We start from the raw sequence: 17,486 nt of genomic DNA on the forward strand, positions 1-17,486 counted from the left end.
CATATAACACGGGGAAAAATGTCTTATGAGTGAAATAATCTGCCAGTGGAACTAGTACTTTTTAAGATTAATATTAAGAAACGACTGACATGAAACAAGTTCCTGGATCTTGCTGAAAAGTTACTTGTAAGTTGGTTATATCTTATTTCAAATGTACTAATATGAGAAACTAGACATAAAATACTTGATAATATTTTCTGTTTTTCTGATGTAGGAACTTTGTCATTTAACTTAGAGGTTTTGATGCAAATGTTAGGTGAAACGTTGAGGTTAGCATTTACTACCTTAAGTGACAATGCGTTTTAGTAAGATTATGAATGTCTGTGGCCTTTTTTGTTAAATTCAAATACTAAGAATCAATATGGGAAGATTTTGCCCTTTCTGGCCGTTTTCCATCATGCTGCCACCCAAACCGCTGACACCCCACTTCCTGCTTGGCGACTGATTTGATTGACTCGTCCACGTACGCAGTCCAGGATGAAGAAGACAGTGGTGCCATTATAAACCTGAAAGGATGCCCGTAGACTCAAGCTGGCCCACTGGCACCCCTCAAGCATCTGACCCGCCACCTGCTGGGCAATAGGTACAGGCCGCAGACCCTCTGCTTCACGGCCCCCTTCAGAGTCACTTCGCCTCAGCAGAGTCACCTTGACCAAGTTGCAGGAGTGAATGAGTTTGAGGTCCAATGCCACACTGACTGTGCCACTCTCCCTAAAGACAAAGTCCTTTTTCTGGTTTGGAGATCCTTTCACCAACAGCCCCATTTGCGGCACCTGGGGGCTGGTCTGGTGGAAGAACAGAGGCTTGTTTCGTACCGCTCCAGATGGAAGGCCAGTGTTGGCCAGAGAAGCAGTCATAGAGGATGAGATGGCAGCAGGGACCCAAAATAGACTGAGAAGACTGATGCCGGACTCATCGCCAAAAAAGCGTACATTGCACTGAGCAGGAGAAAGGATCTCAAAGCCAATGGCATCCCCGGGACTGACTGTGGCTGCTCCAGACAGAGATATAGATGTGTCTCGGTAGTGAACCCCTGGTTTGAAGACCCGAAACATCTCAGTGGAAGTTCCATTTTTGTTGAGATATGCCACGAGCTGGAAGCCGTCACTCACACAAGCTTGGCCCATAGAGTACAACGCCTGCTGGAACACAAAACGCACAGTTCCGCTCTCTGCGAAACGGATCCCTCGACTGTCGTGACTCAGCCCTACTACATAGGGGTCAGAGGTGGAGGAGATGCGGAAGGCCGGGCGGTAATTTGTGTGGTAATGCGCAGAAACCACGGCCTGTGCTGTCATGGCAACAGCCCCGGTGTCGTGAGAGAGCCAGAGGAGGGAGAGCATGGCTACAGAGGTGTCGTAAAGCTGCAGACCTTCGCTGCTTTGGTTGCAGTGATGGCTGGCGCTCCGAAGAAACAGGGACATAAGGTGACCCGGGGCGACTTCTGCGACGCCACTGATGCTGACGCCTTGAAGAGACCTTCGTTCCTGGTGCTCCACCCGTATGCCGCTCAGGTCACGACCCTCGGACCCGTCTGTGTGGTTTACACGTAGGCAGACCTGGATGAAGCTACGGCAGCCGTGACCAAGGGACAGAACTCCGTCGAGCCAAACCAAACCGTGCTGCCTCAGAACCAGCTGCCCATCCTCAGCTGAAACCAGACCCATGTCGTCTCTTCCCTGTATGTGAAGCTGCGTGCTGGGGAAGGCTTGAACCAGTATCTGGCCTTTAGGACCCTTCAGACTCATGTCTCCAGACCAGGAGAGCGACAAAGCGGGAACATCGGTAACAGAGCCGGAGCAGACAGTGTCTGTGACTAAGGTGCAAGGAGACACAACCGGTTCCCCGTCGCACTCGCTGCAGGCCTGACACTCATCCATCTCAGAGTTGTAGAAGTAGCCATGGCCACACATTCCAGAGTTGGCGTCATGTACCGTCATGCCCTGGCACTTGAATCCACCTGGTGATACGACAGAAAGCAAATTGGAGGAGAAGAAATAAAAATCCATCGATCAGAAAAGGAGAAAGGAGAGAAAATATTGCAATGTCGACAAATAAAAGCATGATTTATCATACCTGGAGTGTTAATACACTTCTGTTTATCTCTGCACAAGTCTGATATTTCAAGACATTCATCTCGGTCCTGTAATAACAACAAACTTGGTAGAGCCACTGGTTGCAGTAAGAAAACTCAGCCTCTTGTTCCCATTACTGGAGAAATATAGTTCAACCATCACTTTATATTTTTTAGCACATAATAGCTGTGTTTCCATTGATCATAAAATTATGTGAGTTGGAACTGGAAAATAAATTTGCTTAATGGAGACACGGCAATTTTGAAAAAGCACTTTTTCCGAGAGAAGGTTTTTACGGATGAAGTGGCTTTTCAGCAGAATTGAAATGGGTGTGTATTTCGCAAATCTCCAATGGAGATTTTTTTTGCATCTCACGAGTCATGTGACCTGTGTGATGTTGCTACCGATGGAAAAAAACAAAGAATAAAAGAAGTGGCAGGAGGATGATGACAGGACATGTTTTTTTTTAACAACTTAACGCGTGAACAAGCTTATTCACGTGTGATTTTAACTTCGTGTCTTATTCATTGGAAACACTGCAATTGCAAAATGTAGTTTTTTTGACATTAGCAGTGTATTGACAAAGTTGCTTAATGCAAAAAAGTCGAAACTGGCATGACTCAGTTGAGTTAAGAAAGCCATTCATTGAAAGCATAAAATTGCAAACCTGGCAGATCCTGTCAGCATGGACAGAACATTGGGCCACCAGGAAGAAGCCAGGGGGGCAAACTGTGCACTTTTCACAGCCAGGATGTCCGCTGCTGTAGCTGCAGTACTCCTCAGGACCGCAGCTGCCACAGGCCAGCTGGGGTTGTCTCACCTGATCACATGAAACACAGTGAAGTGAGAATCCCTGAACTAGTAGCAGGACCTAAGCATTAATCTGGTGCGATGGTTCAGGAATCTTGCCTTTTTTAAATTTCAGACTAATCTAGATACCCCAATGTCTAGAATAACATGAGCTCACCGCCATCACGCTGGCCTCCATGTCCATTTTATGCAATGACATAGCTTGTTGTGTTCGATGGGGTCTGACTTGCCCACTCAGAGTCTCCATGTGACTGTCCAGCTCCTCCTGAAGGTTCTGGAAGGACGTCTGCTTGATGGTGTCCATCAAAATGCTGTACTGAACTTTTACCTGCACACATAAATCTCTTCATTTCAGTGTGACCATTGAACAGATGTTACACTTTGAACACAAAGAAGCAAAATGCTTCTTGTTCGGTGTCTTATCTGCAATATCTTGCAAAATTATTAACAACCCCTAAACTTTTGCATATCTAGACAAATTACAACCTTATGGATGGGGATTGTGTTGGAAAATAAGTAAAGAATGCTCTAGGCTGCACAATCAGAAGACATCAACAGATGTCCAGAAGACATTCATTGACGAGGAGGGGAAGGCACAAGAGGTCATTGTTGACGTAGTTGTTTGTGCTGTTTCCAAGCGTCTTCATAGATAGTTGAGTAAAATAAAAGTATTTTATGAAAAGGTTCACCAGCAACAGGGATATCTTTGGCCTTAGGAGGATTGTCAAACAACATCCATTCAAGAATTTAGAGTAACTTAAGAKAGACAGAGGCTGGACTCAGTGCATCAAGAGACAAACAAATCCTACACATGGGCTACAAATGTTACATTTCTCATTTCAGGCCTCTCATAAACCAGATCTGGACTGTTGCCTTCTTCAGAAGAAAACAAAGCTCATGTTTTATTCCCAGATCCCAGAGGCTGTAGGAAGAGTGGAGAGAGACAGAATCCACGTTGCTCGAAGTCGAGTGTGAAGTTTCCACAGCCAGAGATGATTTAGGGTTGCCATGTCATCTGCTGGTGTTAGTCCACTGAAGTCCTCTGCAATGCAGCTGTCTACCCAGAAAGTTTAGCACACTTAATGCTTCTCCCTGCTGACACACCAGATGCTGATTTCATTTTCCAGCAGGATTTGTCTCCTGCCCACTCTGCTAAATGTACCAAAATTTGATTAAGTGACCACAGTGTCACTGTGATTGTCCAGCAAACTGGCCTAACCTAAAACCTAGAGAGAAGCAATGGTGTACTATCAAGAGGAGGATGAGGAACACCAGACCCAACAGTGCAGATGACCTGGAGGTGGCTGTCAAAGCAACCTGGCCTTTCAGTACAACCCAACAGTCCCACAGACCGGTCACTTTCATCTCACATTGCTTTCATGCAAAAGGAATGAACCCAACCAAGTTCTGGGTGAACATACTTTTCAGAAAGCTCACATTTCTGCTTAAAATATGCTCCTTTTTTCATTGATATTATAGAGCATTCTGAATTTGTGAGACACTGAATTTTGGGTCTTCGTTTTCTCTTAAGACATAATCATCCAAATGACAACAAAAAAGGTCTTGAAAAAATTTTACCCAATGTGTAAGAATTTCTGTACAGTACTAGAGTACTGGTGCCCTGCAACTTTTAGATACATCCCAGATCCAGCAAACCCGATCCAAAAGGTTCAATTATATCATCAGCTTAGGATCAACTTATACTGGGTTCTGCTAATGACCCTCTTTTTTGATGTAGGAGTACTGAAGAGTGAAAACCTAAAAGTTTCAGGAAACTGACCCCTGAGGTTTAGGGTTTCAAAGTTAGATGTTATGGGTTTGAAAAGAGACTTGGGATGAATGTTTACAGATGTTTTCTATCCAGCCTCTCTGAGCTAGAGCTAATTTGTAAAGAAGAATGTTTGCTGGAGACAAACTCCAAAGGATTAGCATGTGTAATTGCACCGAGGGCTGGTGCTACACAGAATTGATCCCTGTGAACTGAATGCAAATGAACTTAGTACTTTTCATGAATTTGTTTTGTTGTATCACATCAAAAGCCAATAAAATACATCCCAGTTTGTGTCAAAATGTGAAAAGTTCAGCGGGTGTGAATATTTTTGCAACATTGACACTTGACACAGATTCACTCCTGGAATCAGTCGTTCTTTTTCAGATTTTTTTTTTTTTTTTAGATCTGCGCTTCTTATCGCCAGTAGCCAAATTTTAATCATTCCTCATCAGTCGCTGCAAACGTACTTGCTCCATCTGATCATACATCCTCCTCTGTTGCTCCAGTATTTCCCTCTGCTGGTTAACGAGCGCCCCCTGCTGTTCACTGAGGAGTCTCTGCAGTTCCTTGACCTCGCTTTGTTGGCCCTTGAGGGCCTCGACAAATCTCTCCTGGCCCTTTGATAGCTGCAGCTGCAGGACAAGAGCGTCCTCTGATGGAACCTCGTTGGACCCTGTGGGGAAGACAGAAACCTTTTATGCAACTGTATTTCCCCGCACGCCCCTGATTAAGAGGCATTTTAATGACCTCTCTACATAACATAAATCAGACAAAGTTCAGGGCTTCCTCTCACATGTGATTAGGCCATTATTTTAGGAAGGTGAGGCTATACGAGCGTAAAGCCTATATTTGCACACTTATGCTAACCACAGAGTTTGAATTGAATTTAAATATCATAAAATGTTGGCTTCTGTGCGCTGCGCTGCTCTGAGGACTGCAGGAAAGGCAGAGATGACAGTCTGAAGTACCTAAGGAAGGTTAAGTTAAATGCATTTTTAGTTCAAGCCTGTTACTATATGTTGCATTTCTACAAACAGCGAGACAGATCATCCATCCATCCATTTTCTTGCACCCTTTTTCCCTCAGTGGGGTCGGGAGGGGTGCTGGTGCCCATCTCCAGCCAACATTTCGGGCGAGAGGCGGGGTACACCCTGGACAGGTCGCCAGTCTGTCGCAGGGCAACACAGAGACACACAGGACACACAACCATGCACACACACACTCACACCTAGGGGCAATTTGGAAAGGCCAATTAACCTGACAGTCATGTTTTTGGACTGTGGGAGGAAACCGGAGTACCCGGAGAAAACCCACGCACTCACAGGGAGAACATTCAAACTCCATGCAGAAAGACCAGGGCCGGGAATCGAACCCAGAACCTTCTTGCTGCAAGGCAACAGCTCTACCAACTGCGCCACTGTGCAGCCCTGAGACATAGATTAATGCTGGGTAATTACATTTTCGGAAGAGAATATTGAAATATTTTCAGAAGAGGAAGAGCTCTGAGGAAGACATTAAACTTAGATGGAGATGCTCAAAGTAATTTACTGTGCTCCAGTTCCCTCAAGATAGAAATGACAGCTATCTGTTACTGTGACGTGTAATATTTAAATATTACTAACCCTTTTCCCCAACCCCAGACAACCTTCCATCACAAGTTTAAAAAACAAAGTCCTAGAAGACACCCTGAAATCTCCTCTGACACTCACCTGGCTTCATGTCACATGCCAGCTGTATCCAAGCACCACGATCCAAGCCAAAGTCCGGGAGCTCGCCGAGGAACTGTGCAGCCCTGTCCGTCGCTTGAACAGGAGAAGAGTCTCGCCTCCCGTCGTCTCCAGCATGTGTCCTGCAGCCGCTCCCGACGCACGGCTGCTGCTTTTGGCTCACCCTGGGGGTCAATCTGCACCCAATCCCTTTGCACTCTCCCTTGTCATCATTGGTCCCACGATGAGAAACGGTGGTCGGGCAAGACCCGCCTGAGCAGCCGGGATGAAACACCTCCGCCGTGATTGTCCTGGGGTTCGTCCTCCTGGTGCCATCTGTTCCAAAGCCTCCATGCTGACTCTGCACACCGCTGTAGGAGGATATCGGGGTGCTTTGAGCTTGGTGGTGATGGCGGAACTGACCGTCTTGCTGGTAGCTGGGATAAACCTGCCCTGTCCTAGATTGCGCAGCATGGTGGGGTTGCCTTCGTGGAGCAGACGCCTCCGTGCGCCCCTGGCAGTGCGCTCCGACGCACGGTCTGCTGCTCCACTCCTGGCCAGGGAAGCAGCGCGTCCCTCGGCATGCCTCGGGTCCGCTCCCCGAGCAGAGGGCAGAAAAGGAAAGGAGCACAAAAGTCGCACAGGCAGTCTTCATGTTGCAGTTGTTCCACGGAAGAAATGTGCAAGGGGGCCACGTGGGGATGGTGGCCAAAGTTTTCACGCGTCCAAATTCTCAGATTTATGATGAGAAGTGATGATCAAACAGGTCCCGTCTGATCATCATGGTGAGGAGGGGGGGAAAAGAAAATCTTTCAGCGCAAATATCTACATAACTCAACTTTACTGCACTTTTTCAGTTTGCCTCCATCGCGCATGGCTTCTGGCTTCTATCTGTGTCTCGCCCACATGTGGCGCTCACTGCTCCTAATTGGCACCAGGCTTTGCTCCTAGTCTTAAATTAACCCGTAGCTTTCCCGGACATACCTCTCTACCGAGTCACCCCGTCCCCCAAATATCCTGTTTGGTTAATATTTTTGGATATCTCCATTTTATTTTCACGCCGTTTAATATTTGCACCCATCAAGTCTCGACATTTACAACTTCAAAAAGAAAGAGGGGCTTTTTAGGGAAACGTTTACCTTCTCTCTTCACGCTTTTCGTTTTGATGAAAGGATCTATTTTGTGGGGGGTTTAACAGGCCGAAGTGCTCTGTAGGGATTATAAACTTGAAATGCCATTCAGACTTTCATCTTGCTTGAATAAAAAGGCTGTGGTGGGACTTTTGGAACACAGTCTTCTTAAAATTAGAGCCAAAACAGTTAAGTCGTCTTTATGACAGTTCATTACCACTCTCATTTCCCTTTACTAAAGATTAAAAATTGCCTGAAAATTCTCTATTTCTTCTCTTTCCTTCACACAAGTCGTCATTCTACGAACATTATTACTATAATCAGTTACTTCTCTCAGTTCTAAGAATACTTCCCTTCTGTTTCTAATAGTAAATGAACATTAGATGCTGCAGTAAGACTGATACAGTAGTATTACCAGAATTTACATATACTCAAATTGGTCAAGAGATTCAAATATATTTTTGACGCTTTACGATTTGAGATTATACACAAAACAAAAACTTGGTGTCAAAATTACAGTTTTTAAAACTTTCTGTAGATTTTCTCTGAAACTGGTTCAAATATAGGCGCCATGCTCCTTCAGTTCATGTCCATCCAATTCAAATAACTATTTGTCCCTGATGTACAATTTCATTGTGCATGAGTAGTACAAATAGAGTCAAAAGTAACAACCAAATTCATAAAATTCAATTCAAATTCAAAAATACCTTATTGAGCCCAGCGGGAAATTAATTCCACACATGCTAATAAATAAATAAATAAATAAATGAATAAATAAATAAATAAATTAAATAAACATACATAGGTAGTAAAAAGGTGCGGTGTGACCATTGGTAATAAGGACACGTTTTACAACATAAAGTAATACTGTACAGTTATTAAAAAGGGCATATTCATATTTCACGGAAGGTGCAGCATGGCAGGTAATTTAAAGAAAAGAAGCACAAGTAGTGCATGTATGCATAAGTGCGTAAAAAACAGCAGTCTATTGACAGCAGGAATGTTATTTGAAATGAGAAAAACTGCAAATAAGAGTAAAGTTATAAATATTTATTGAGTCTGTTGGGAGTTGTGATGGTTACAAAGTTTAACAGCTGCTGGGAGGAAGGGTCTGAGTTAACGCTCCTTTGTTCACCGAGGACGCAGTGTTAGGTGTGAAAACCTCCCCTTAACTTCTCCACTGATTTAGTTTTTAATTATTTGAACAGGACATCAATACGTTATCATGGCCAAGCAGAGCTTCGTTCACTGACAGGATGGTTGTGTCCAGAACCAGCAGCATGCGGCGGCCCTGGTTGGACAGCTCTGTCAAGGGAACGCATTGTCAAAGGATTCTGTTCGCCATATTTTCTTTCGTAGTCCTTTTTATTGTGTTGCATTCCAAGGAGAGATCAAAACATACGACAGAGTGAGAAAGGAATTTGGATATTCAAACCAGGCAACAGCTTGATCTTATCGAAAACCCCAAACCCTCAGACAAACAGTAAAAATATGCATATGCATTTTTAAAAAATAGTTCTTGCATATTTTATTCTTTAACTTCCTTTTTATATATTTTTTGCATCATTTCCCTTAACAGCTCAAAATATATATTTTTATTTTTATATATAGGTGAATGTAAAATAACCAGGAAGTATTGCATGTATGGTAATATTGAAACTTCATTATGTACTTCAAGTGTAGAGAATTACACTTGACAGTGTGCTGTGTATCTCACTGGCACTCTGCAAAAACACCAAAGTATTTCTGGTGTAATTTCTAGTGCAAATACTTAGTACATTTGAAATAAGACAAAACTAACTTATAAGTAACTTTCTGTAATTTATAGGTTGTTTTAAATCAATAATTCCTCAATATTGATTAAAAAATTAAGTATTAGTTCCACTGGCAGATAATTTCACAACAAGTGAAATTATCTGCCAGTGGAACTAATACTTTTTTAAAATTAATATTATGGAATTATTTATTTAAAACAAGATTCTGTATCCTGCTGAGACGTTACTGTAAGTTAGCTTAATCTTATTTCAAGTGTATTAAGGTATTTGCAGTAGAAACTAGACCAAAATACTCTGTAAAATTTGGTTGTTTTTTTTGCAGTGCATCCCTTGATTTCATTTATCCTCTCACGTGACAGGGAAGCCATCCCTCTTGACTTTATCTGATGCCTGGTGAGTAATTTAAAAAATGTAAATAGCTGCAACTTAGACAAACAAGCGACAAAGGCTACTTATGCTCACACAGACAAAGCTGTATTTAAATGAGCCTTCTCAGCAGTGGCGGAGTCACACAGGCGTGAAGAAATGCCCAAGTCTATCTGTGGTGCAGAAGCACATGTATGCAATATGTTTAGAGGAAAAAAAACACTAAACCTCACAGGGTTTCACTAGAGAAGTTTGATCTACTTCCTGATTTCTCAGGAAGTTCAGTGAATATCTGCTAGAAGTCATGTGGACATGTGGCTACATTATAAAAGTGACCTGTGGGCTGTTCATCAGTCACTCTCACTCGGTGGTGATCGCATGTGTGAAAGGCAGAAGAGGTAAGAAGGTTACAACTATAGTTAGCAGAGATGTGCATGAGCGTGTGTGTTCGTGCGTGTGTGTCTTTTCAGTTGATTTTTAACTGAATGTTGCATTTATATAGTAGTATTTGTTTTCTGTAAGTTTAGTTGGTGCAGATGCAAAGCACTATCTTTGACACAACAACATCTTTTATCTTTTTGCATGACAAAGGAAAATTAGAATTTCTTCCGTGAACAAATGTGCTTCGGCGGGTCTGGGTAAAACGCCGGGCTTCAGCATCACACAGCGGACGCGACTTTAAAACTCATCAGGCCTTTTTCTGCGAAGCAAAGCTCTTTTACATGCGCACGCCGCCAGATCTTTTAAGAGTTAAATACCAGAATATCTACGTCAGCCTCGATTAAGTCAAACACATGTTCGCTCACAGGAGCCAACACATGGGACGTGCAACTAATTAGGAAACATCAAGAAGCTCTCAGCCACAAAAAAGGGACCAGACATGACAGTCGCCTGTCAGCAGTTTGCTGTTGTCGTGTTCCTTCCAAGCACACGGCCTTGATAAATCGTTTTCTTACCCAGAGTTTGGGTTGAAGTCAACTGTTTACGTGCCCGGCGGTTTCACAGCAGTTTCTCGTTTTGTTGACGCGTGAGGTCGATGCCTTCCACCGAGCGACAGCTCCTGACAGGCCCAAGATGAGACAGTGGCATCATAAAACACTTGTGGGTTTGTCACGAATCATGCACAAAAGCTCCATCTATTTATTTATTTATTCCCGAATGCGGTTCTTCAGCTGAAAAGCAGTAGAAGACAGAAATCGAATCTTAATTCCCACATCTAGTACAGGTGCAAGTTTGGGCAGTGTTTTTCACTTTCATGTGAAAACAAGACTTGGCGTCAAAGGATGTGTACCTGTTCCCCTTTATTATAGCCACTGGGTAGTCTATTTAGCGGAGATTACACATTAGAAGAACAAGTGAAACATCACAGTGTGTTTTTGCTCAGTTTGTCTGTATTTACAGTGGATTATTTGCCTTTTGTATAGGAATGAGGAGCTGTTTTTGCAGAGAAAAATCCTGGATTCATGTACCAGAGATGGTTTCATTTATAGGCATTTTGTAAAGTCTAGATAATACAAATATTTGTTATTAAGCCTTCATGAAGACATTGTCTGAAAAGGTATAAAATTGTAATGAAAAGCACTGAGGACCCAAAATTCCAGCCAGATGTAATCAGTGATTGTTTAAAGATGTCTGAAAGTGGAAAAGCAGGAAACCGCCAACAGCAGATTCAGGAGCCGCTGAGGAGGGAAGAGATAAGTTAGTGGCTGATGTGAGATAAGTTTCAAAGCCCAAGTCACCAAGTCTTCCAAATCATTGAGTGAGTTTGGGTAGTCCTGGGTGGCCCGTTCATCTTTGATGTCATTATTAAGTCATTGCATCAACACATCCATTAATGCATCTTGATTCCAGGAACTGTCTGCAGCTATCAAATGGAAATTAATTATGAGCGATGATGCTTTTACTGCCTTGCTTAAAGGATAGCTTGCCCCTAGATGCCTCCCACCAGGGACTGTGTGTTCAAACACCCTGATGAGCTTTAAAAAAAAATTAAGAAGCACAAGAAACATATTTGTCCTGCCACGCTGCAGTTCCCCATTGTTTAGCTTTAACTGAAAGTATCGAAATGACAATGGTAATTTTTGATCTCAGTGGGGAAAGAAGAAGTTTGTAATTCAAAACATAATTCATGATGAGTCAGAAATGGTTTCCTTTTACGCCACAGTTATATTGGTGAAGGGTCCACGATGGGCCAGGTTTTGTGGAAGTGAGAAAGTAGGAGATCATCGACCGCAGGCTCAGGAGCCTCTGAGTAGAGAGAGATGACTGGAGTTTGATTAAACAAGGTTGGTGTGAGCGTACTCTAACACTCTGCAACAAAATGGTGAAGAATGGAGGCGAAAGTTTGGGAATGCTTTGTTGCTCATTGTCATGTAATCTACCTTAAAAATCCAGGTTCCTTGTGGATAATGTGAGAATGTCTGGAAAAATAAAAACTAAAACTGAAACAAATTGGAACCAACAGCGTGACTCACAGTGACCCAAAACATACCAGTGAATCCAACAAGAAGTGGCTGAGAAATAATATTTAATAAAAATAAATAAAGTAAAATAAAAGTTAGTTGAGAGTTTTATGATTGTGTCTGTTCAGTCACATACCAAACCAATGTGTAAAGTCAAAACACGGGTTCTCCATGACTGTCCTTCGCCGTTTCCCTTCTTTATATCTCTTGCTTGTAGTTTCTATAATCTCTGCCTTTGAAACCCCTTGGTGGGTCTGAGCCCCTCTCTGCAATGCTTTCACCAAGTTGGCAACCACACAAAGCTCATTCTTCAGTTTGCTTTTTGAAGTCAATCCACATGAAAGGTATATTTTGGATCCTGGGAGCTGGCAAGACGATGTCTCCATATGGAAACACCCAGACGCTGAGTTTCGTGAAGCGCTGTCCACTTCAGTGAAACCTTTTAGCTGGAACAATAAATGCAAAGCATTTCTTGCCCCTTAAGCAGAAGCTTAAGTGAATGCATTTGGACAAGGTGTGAGGATAGAAATCGACGTGGGACGCCGACTAGATTGAGATCCCACCTCTTTGATTCTGGGTTTATTGGGGGTGAAGCACGCTGGCCGGGGATTAAAGGCACTTTGTGTTTGTTTACAGCCAGAGGAGCATGGAAACCATTTCTGCTCCACTTCTTTACAACTCTGCATCATCTGCTCTGGAGGTGCAGAGCGTCGCTCAAGATGCCCAACGTTCTTTTTTCTTGTGAAGAGAGTGATTAAGTGCAAACCGTTTCGATTTTTGGTGCTTCTTGCCCGAAACTGATTTTAAACTGAACTGAAAGTGTCAGTAAGTTTTCAGTTTCCGATGCGCTTTGCTTTGTAATCTAGTACATCTCCTCTTTCAACTTTTGCAAAAAGTATTCATGTCCCTTCCATTAAAAAAAAAATTTTTTTTTTAGTTCCAGACACAAACATTAGTGTACTATTTTATGTGTAATAGACCAACACAAAGTAGCGCGTATTTGAGAAAATGTTCACTTGTCAACTGAACATTTGTACATGGATGCCATGTCTTTTGGGGTGCGTTTCTATCACCTACGCACATCTGGAAACTAGCATTCCTGCCTGTTTGATTGGAGTGGCGGCGTCAACAAACATCAGTTGCCAGGTTTTGCCGCAGAGTCTCAATTAGACTCAAGTTTGCAGTCTGACTTGTGTTGGAATCAAGGCCACAGCATAACAAGACCAAGACGTTGAAGAAAGCTTAGACCAGGGCAAAACAAAGACCAAATCAGAGTCGAATCACTTTACAAAATTTTATCTATTATCATATTAAAATAATACAAGCACATTTTCTTGTATTAGATTTAATGAATACATTTGGGCAGCTGACGCAGGGATTCAGCTTTACACACCGTCGTACTGCTTAGCTGTAAGCTACGACTCTTTTGGTTCCACATTCCCGTCTACATGCTCTGAAAGCTCATGGACTCTATTTACAAATAAGTTGACTTCTGAGGCCAATATGTTGCACTCAATTACTTTTAAGAAAATCAGAGTAAAGGGGGTGTGTTACAAACACACATCACACTTTTTAGATTTCTATGGTCATGCCATGTACGTACTGTTGGTCCGCCATATAAAATCCCAATAAAACAAAAGTAGGTTTTGGGTTGTAATATAACAAAATGACACAAAAAAAAGTTTAGTTGATTTGAATACTTTTGTAAGGAGATGTATGTAATAGTAATTTTTGCTACTTCTGGCAGATGGATGATATTGATGCTATGTTCAGTGACCTGCTGGGAGAGATGGATCATCTCTCTCAGGTAAGTTTTTTTCTTTTCCCCAACTTGTCCGTCTGAATGCTAATATATAAACAAGCCAGCTGGTGGAAGGCTGTCAGTTTGATGCAAGTCAGTCGGCGTGTTGGTATCTTGCTCAAAAGTGAACACACATCGTCAGAGGAATCAAATGTGACAGAACATGCTGAAATTTGGACAACGGCTACAACCCGATAATTTCTTCTTTTTTGTTCGCTGTATATCGCATTAGGTTCATTTATTTGAATCGTTGAATCAATTAGGAAAATCAGTTTTCACCTAAAATGCATCAGTGCGTGAGAAAAAGAAAATTGGCTTTCTGATAGTTTGATGACAGCATAAAGTCCCAATATGCAACAAATATTGTTTTCTACGTAATGCTCTTGAAACAGTATTTTGAGAAAGTGAAAGCAGCTTTCATTCAAAAACCAAAAATATCAAACAAAAACAATAAAACATCTTGTAAGCATGGAGAGGGATCAGTTATGCTTTGGGCTTGAATTTCAGGCAGCAGCATATTATCTGTTTACATAATATAAACCACCAGAAAATACTTTAAATTAATAGCACCAGTATTATTTTGCTTACATTCCACAGAGCTTGTAAAATCAAGAAACTTTAAATCTATTTTTTATCTTAAAATCCAATCATGCCTAACAAAAAAGTATTGTGTTTAGGTCTCCAATTTAGTTAAATGTGTCAATTAAGCTATGAGAAGTTTCAAAAGCCATGACATCATCGTCTGGATTTTGCTCATTGCTTAAAGTGACAGTAATAATTCTGTATGCAAACTATTGACTTTGAAGATTTAAATAAATAAATACATTTAAATCTGACACATTAATTCTCTCGTTATTGTGATATTTAGCAAATAGAAATCATATTTTAAAAATTCTAACAGACTTAAAACAAGAGAAGTTTGGTCTGATTTAAAGTCAGACATGGAGAGAAAAAATGTGTGTTTTTTATGTGTATGTAAACTTCTGGTTTTAACTGTAGGCAAGGTTTAGCGATTGGACTGTAGACAAAGAGGCTCTACATACAAGCAGTACAATGCTTAGTGCTCCATTTGCATTAAGAGGTGCTTATTCAAAGTGTTGACTTGGTCTGGATGCCCACCACACTTTTCAGATTTTTATTGGCAAAAGAAACAAACAACAAAAAAAATGAAATGCAAGAAGGTTTGCGATTGTGACAATTAATGGATATGAATGATTTGGCGAGGCGATGTTTCCCTGATGCTTTGGTTGGTTTAAATTCGCCAACATTCTTGTGCAGCTCAAAATATTAATTGTAAATGTATGGCCAAATGATTCCTCTTCATTTTTGCGATTCACATTCTCTTCTTTTCTGGGATAAAAGCTGTTTACAGATAACTCCCTTCACCTAACAGTCTGATCCTGATGAATTCATCATTTCTCCAGGATCTCTTGACTTTCCTAACTGTGTTGGTATGTTTCAGGCTCCTGAGTATCAACAGGTCCGTTTGTTTCTGACTCATTTACTGATGGCTTTGCCTCTCGTAAAATGAGCTGCAGTCTCATATGTTTGTGGCTCAGCTCAGTTAAAGGAGCGATCCCACAGGACCAGATACCACTGATAAATGATTTTCTGTCTTAATAAAAGTGCTTTAAGTCTTAAAGGCCTTGCAGCCGTTTCTTTTGCAGACGCTCTACTTTAAGTGTCACCAAAACGGTCAGAAGACGGTTCCTTTCTCTACTCAAATCAACGTTTGGGGAATCAGTTAATCATGCGACGTTCGCCACGTTTGTCCGGATGATATCAAATTACACCAGGCGCTCTTATGTTTGGACTCTGCAGATCGTAAACAGGATGAAAACCGAAGCCGCTGCATGTGGGTCAGACCTCATGGCGGCGGAGACGATGTAAGCCGCTCGTCATAAAAACTGCAGCTTTCACCAAGAGCATTCTGATGTCTCATGGAGACTCAGTCTGAGGCATATTTTACCATTCTTCTTCTCCACTGTCTGCATAGACGCTGGAAAGGAGAACAATGGGATCAGTCTGTAGTTCAGGTCAGATTGACTCACACTGATAGTTTGGAGGACTTTCTTTGCAAAATCATGACTGCAAAAGCAATTTCAAACAAGAGAGTGTGAATGAAAAGGATTTAAATTAAAGTACAAACAGCCCCATCATGATATTAATTATCTGCTTCAATTGATTTTGATTAAACAGAGCATTAAGTAATTAAAACTCCAGCCTTGCCTTTCCCTATCACTTCCAAAACTATAACAGGCCTGGCTGCTCAAGATTTTTGAGCATCAAAACTCTGAGATGCCAAAGATATCCCCAAACACACCACTGCTGCAAAACACATAAATACATGCTCAACGCTTTCAAAAACGAAGGTCCAGACGGGTGCATTAATTAATCTCATGCTACTCTATACAAGCGCTCCATCTTCACTGGTGAAGATTCACTCACCTCAGCATGCTGAATGCTTTAAGGGACTCCAACTGACAGCAGCCCAGCCCACTTTCTGACAATATCAGCTGATGGTTATCTGATCACTCTAAGGCTTCCATCCCCTGCAAAAACGCAAAATCATACCAAATATTTTTCTTCTAGTTTTTTGTACAAATATCACAAGCGAGTTAAAATGTAACTGACTAAACTTTCTTTGTTCTGTTAGTCCTCTAGTTTGTTCAGTATTTAATTTGAACCCTGACCTCTGGTCCCTCCACGCCTTTCTGCAGAGTCTAGCAGAAGCCACAGTTTCATCAGGAGAGGATGCGGCTCCGCAGGAGAGCTCCTTCTCCATCGGCTTCAACAACCTGAACGGCAAGTTCTCCTTCATTCTCCACTGTCTCGTCTGAGGCAGTTGCAAAATAAATCTGCAAATATTTAACATTCTCTAGCCGGAAGCGGCTGCGGATCAGAAGGATGAGGAGTTGTGGGCGAAATGGGAAAGAGAAATTTTCAGCAGGTCCTCTTTGTCATTTCTCGTTACCGGATTAAGTTTTTTTTTTTTTTTTTTTTTACGGGGAAGCTTCTTTTTTTTGTGAACCCCCCCCCCTATCTCCAACCACACTATTTACTTAAAAACCTCTCCAACAATGTCAGAACAGATTTTTGTTTGTTTAAAATGTAACAATTCACAGTTTAATCCAGTATTAGCAGAAGCTTAACAGGCTTTTGAGATAGCCAAACTCCAGTATGAAATGTATTCATCGTTCAGCAAGCAAGATTTATATTGTTGTGAAGATTAAAATTGTGATTATAAATCTGCTGTTTATTTATAATGGGGGAAAAAACCTGATACCTTATGTAATTTTAGCCAAATTTATCTTTTGTTGTGAAAATTCACAACAAAGTCAGGAGCAATATTCAATGCATTAAAAAAATCATAAAGAAATGTATTAATATGTGAAGGAAGAAGTCCTTTTTATCTTATTTTTGAGCTTGCACAATTTCAGCCAGGTCATATCATAAGCACATGCATGACGGGCAGATAATGTTGCATTCATTTCCTCCAGCGTTAGCAACAGCTATATCCAGGAAAAAGCATGCAGCCCTTATTGCTTTGCATCAAAATGAACTCTCATGCCAGATCATGGATGACGTGA

At 41.7% G+C, this 17,486-nt stretch overlaps 2 protein-coding genes across 4 annotated transcripts in view; one reads left to right on the forward strand and one right to left on the reverse strand.

The window, feature by feature from the left end:
* On the reverse strand, nt 1-10,653 carry LOC103478955 (uncharacterized). Of its 2 annotated transcripts, XM_008433119.1 has the most exons (7): nt 10,590-10,653; nt 6,366-7,135; nt 5,124-5,329; nt 3,043-3,213; nt 2,743-2,895; nt 2,077-2,143; nt 1-1,960 (listed from the first exon to the last, which is right to left on the reverse strand). In XM_008433119.1, exons 2-7 carry the CDS (start codon nt 7,015-7,017, stop codon nt 396-398), a joined length of 2,814 nt encoding a protein of 937 aa, XP_008431341.1. In that variant the 5' UTR covers nt 7,018-7,135; nt 10,590-10,653; the 3' UTR covers nt 1-395. The 2 variants fall into 2 exon arrangements, with proteins under 2 accessions (XP_008431341.1, XP_008431340.1); XM_008433118.2 differs by lacking the exon at nt 10,590-10,653 and having other exon boundaries at nt 6,366-7,255.
* The window catches only part of LOC103478954 (amyloid beta A4 precursor protein-binding family B member 1-interacting protein-like), an 18,626-nt gene continuing 11,120 nt past the window's right edge, over nt 9,981-17,486 (forward strand). The window contains exons 1-3 of one of the 2 annotated variants that reach the window (XM_008433117.1): nt 9,981-10,031; nt 13,843-13,902; nt 16,617-16,701. In XM_008433117.1, the coding sequence (XP_008431339.1) occupies nt 13,843-13,902; nt 16,617-16,701 (145 nt within the window). In that variant the 5' untranslated portion in view covers nt 9,981-10,031. Of the gene's footprint in view, nt 10,032-13,842; nt 13,903-16,616; nt 16,702-17,486 lie in introns of those variants that run through there. The other variant, XM_017309839.1, reaches the window with a different exon arrangement.

This window comes from Poecilia reticulata, linkage group LG17 (assembly GCF_000633615.1).
Source record: "Poecilia reticulata strain Guanapo linkage group LG17, Guppy_female_1.0+MT, whole genome shotgun sequence".
Lineage (NCBI taxonomy): Eukaryota > Metazoa > Chordata > Actinopteri > Cyprinodontiformes > Poeciliidae > Poecilia > Poecilia reticulata.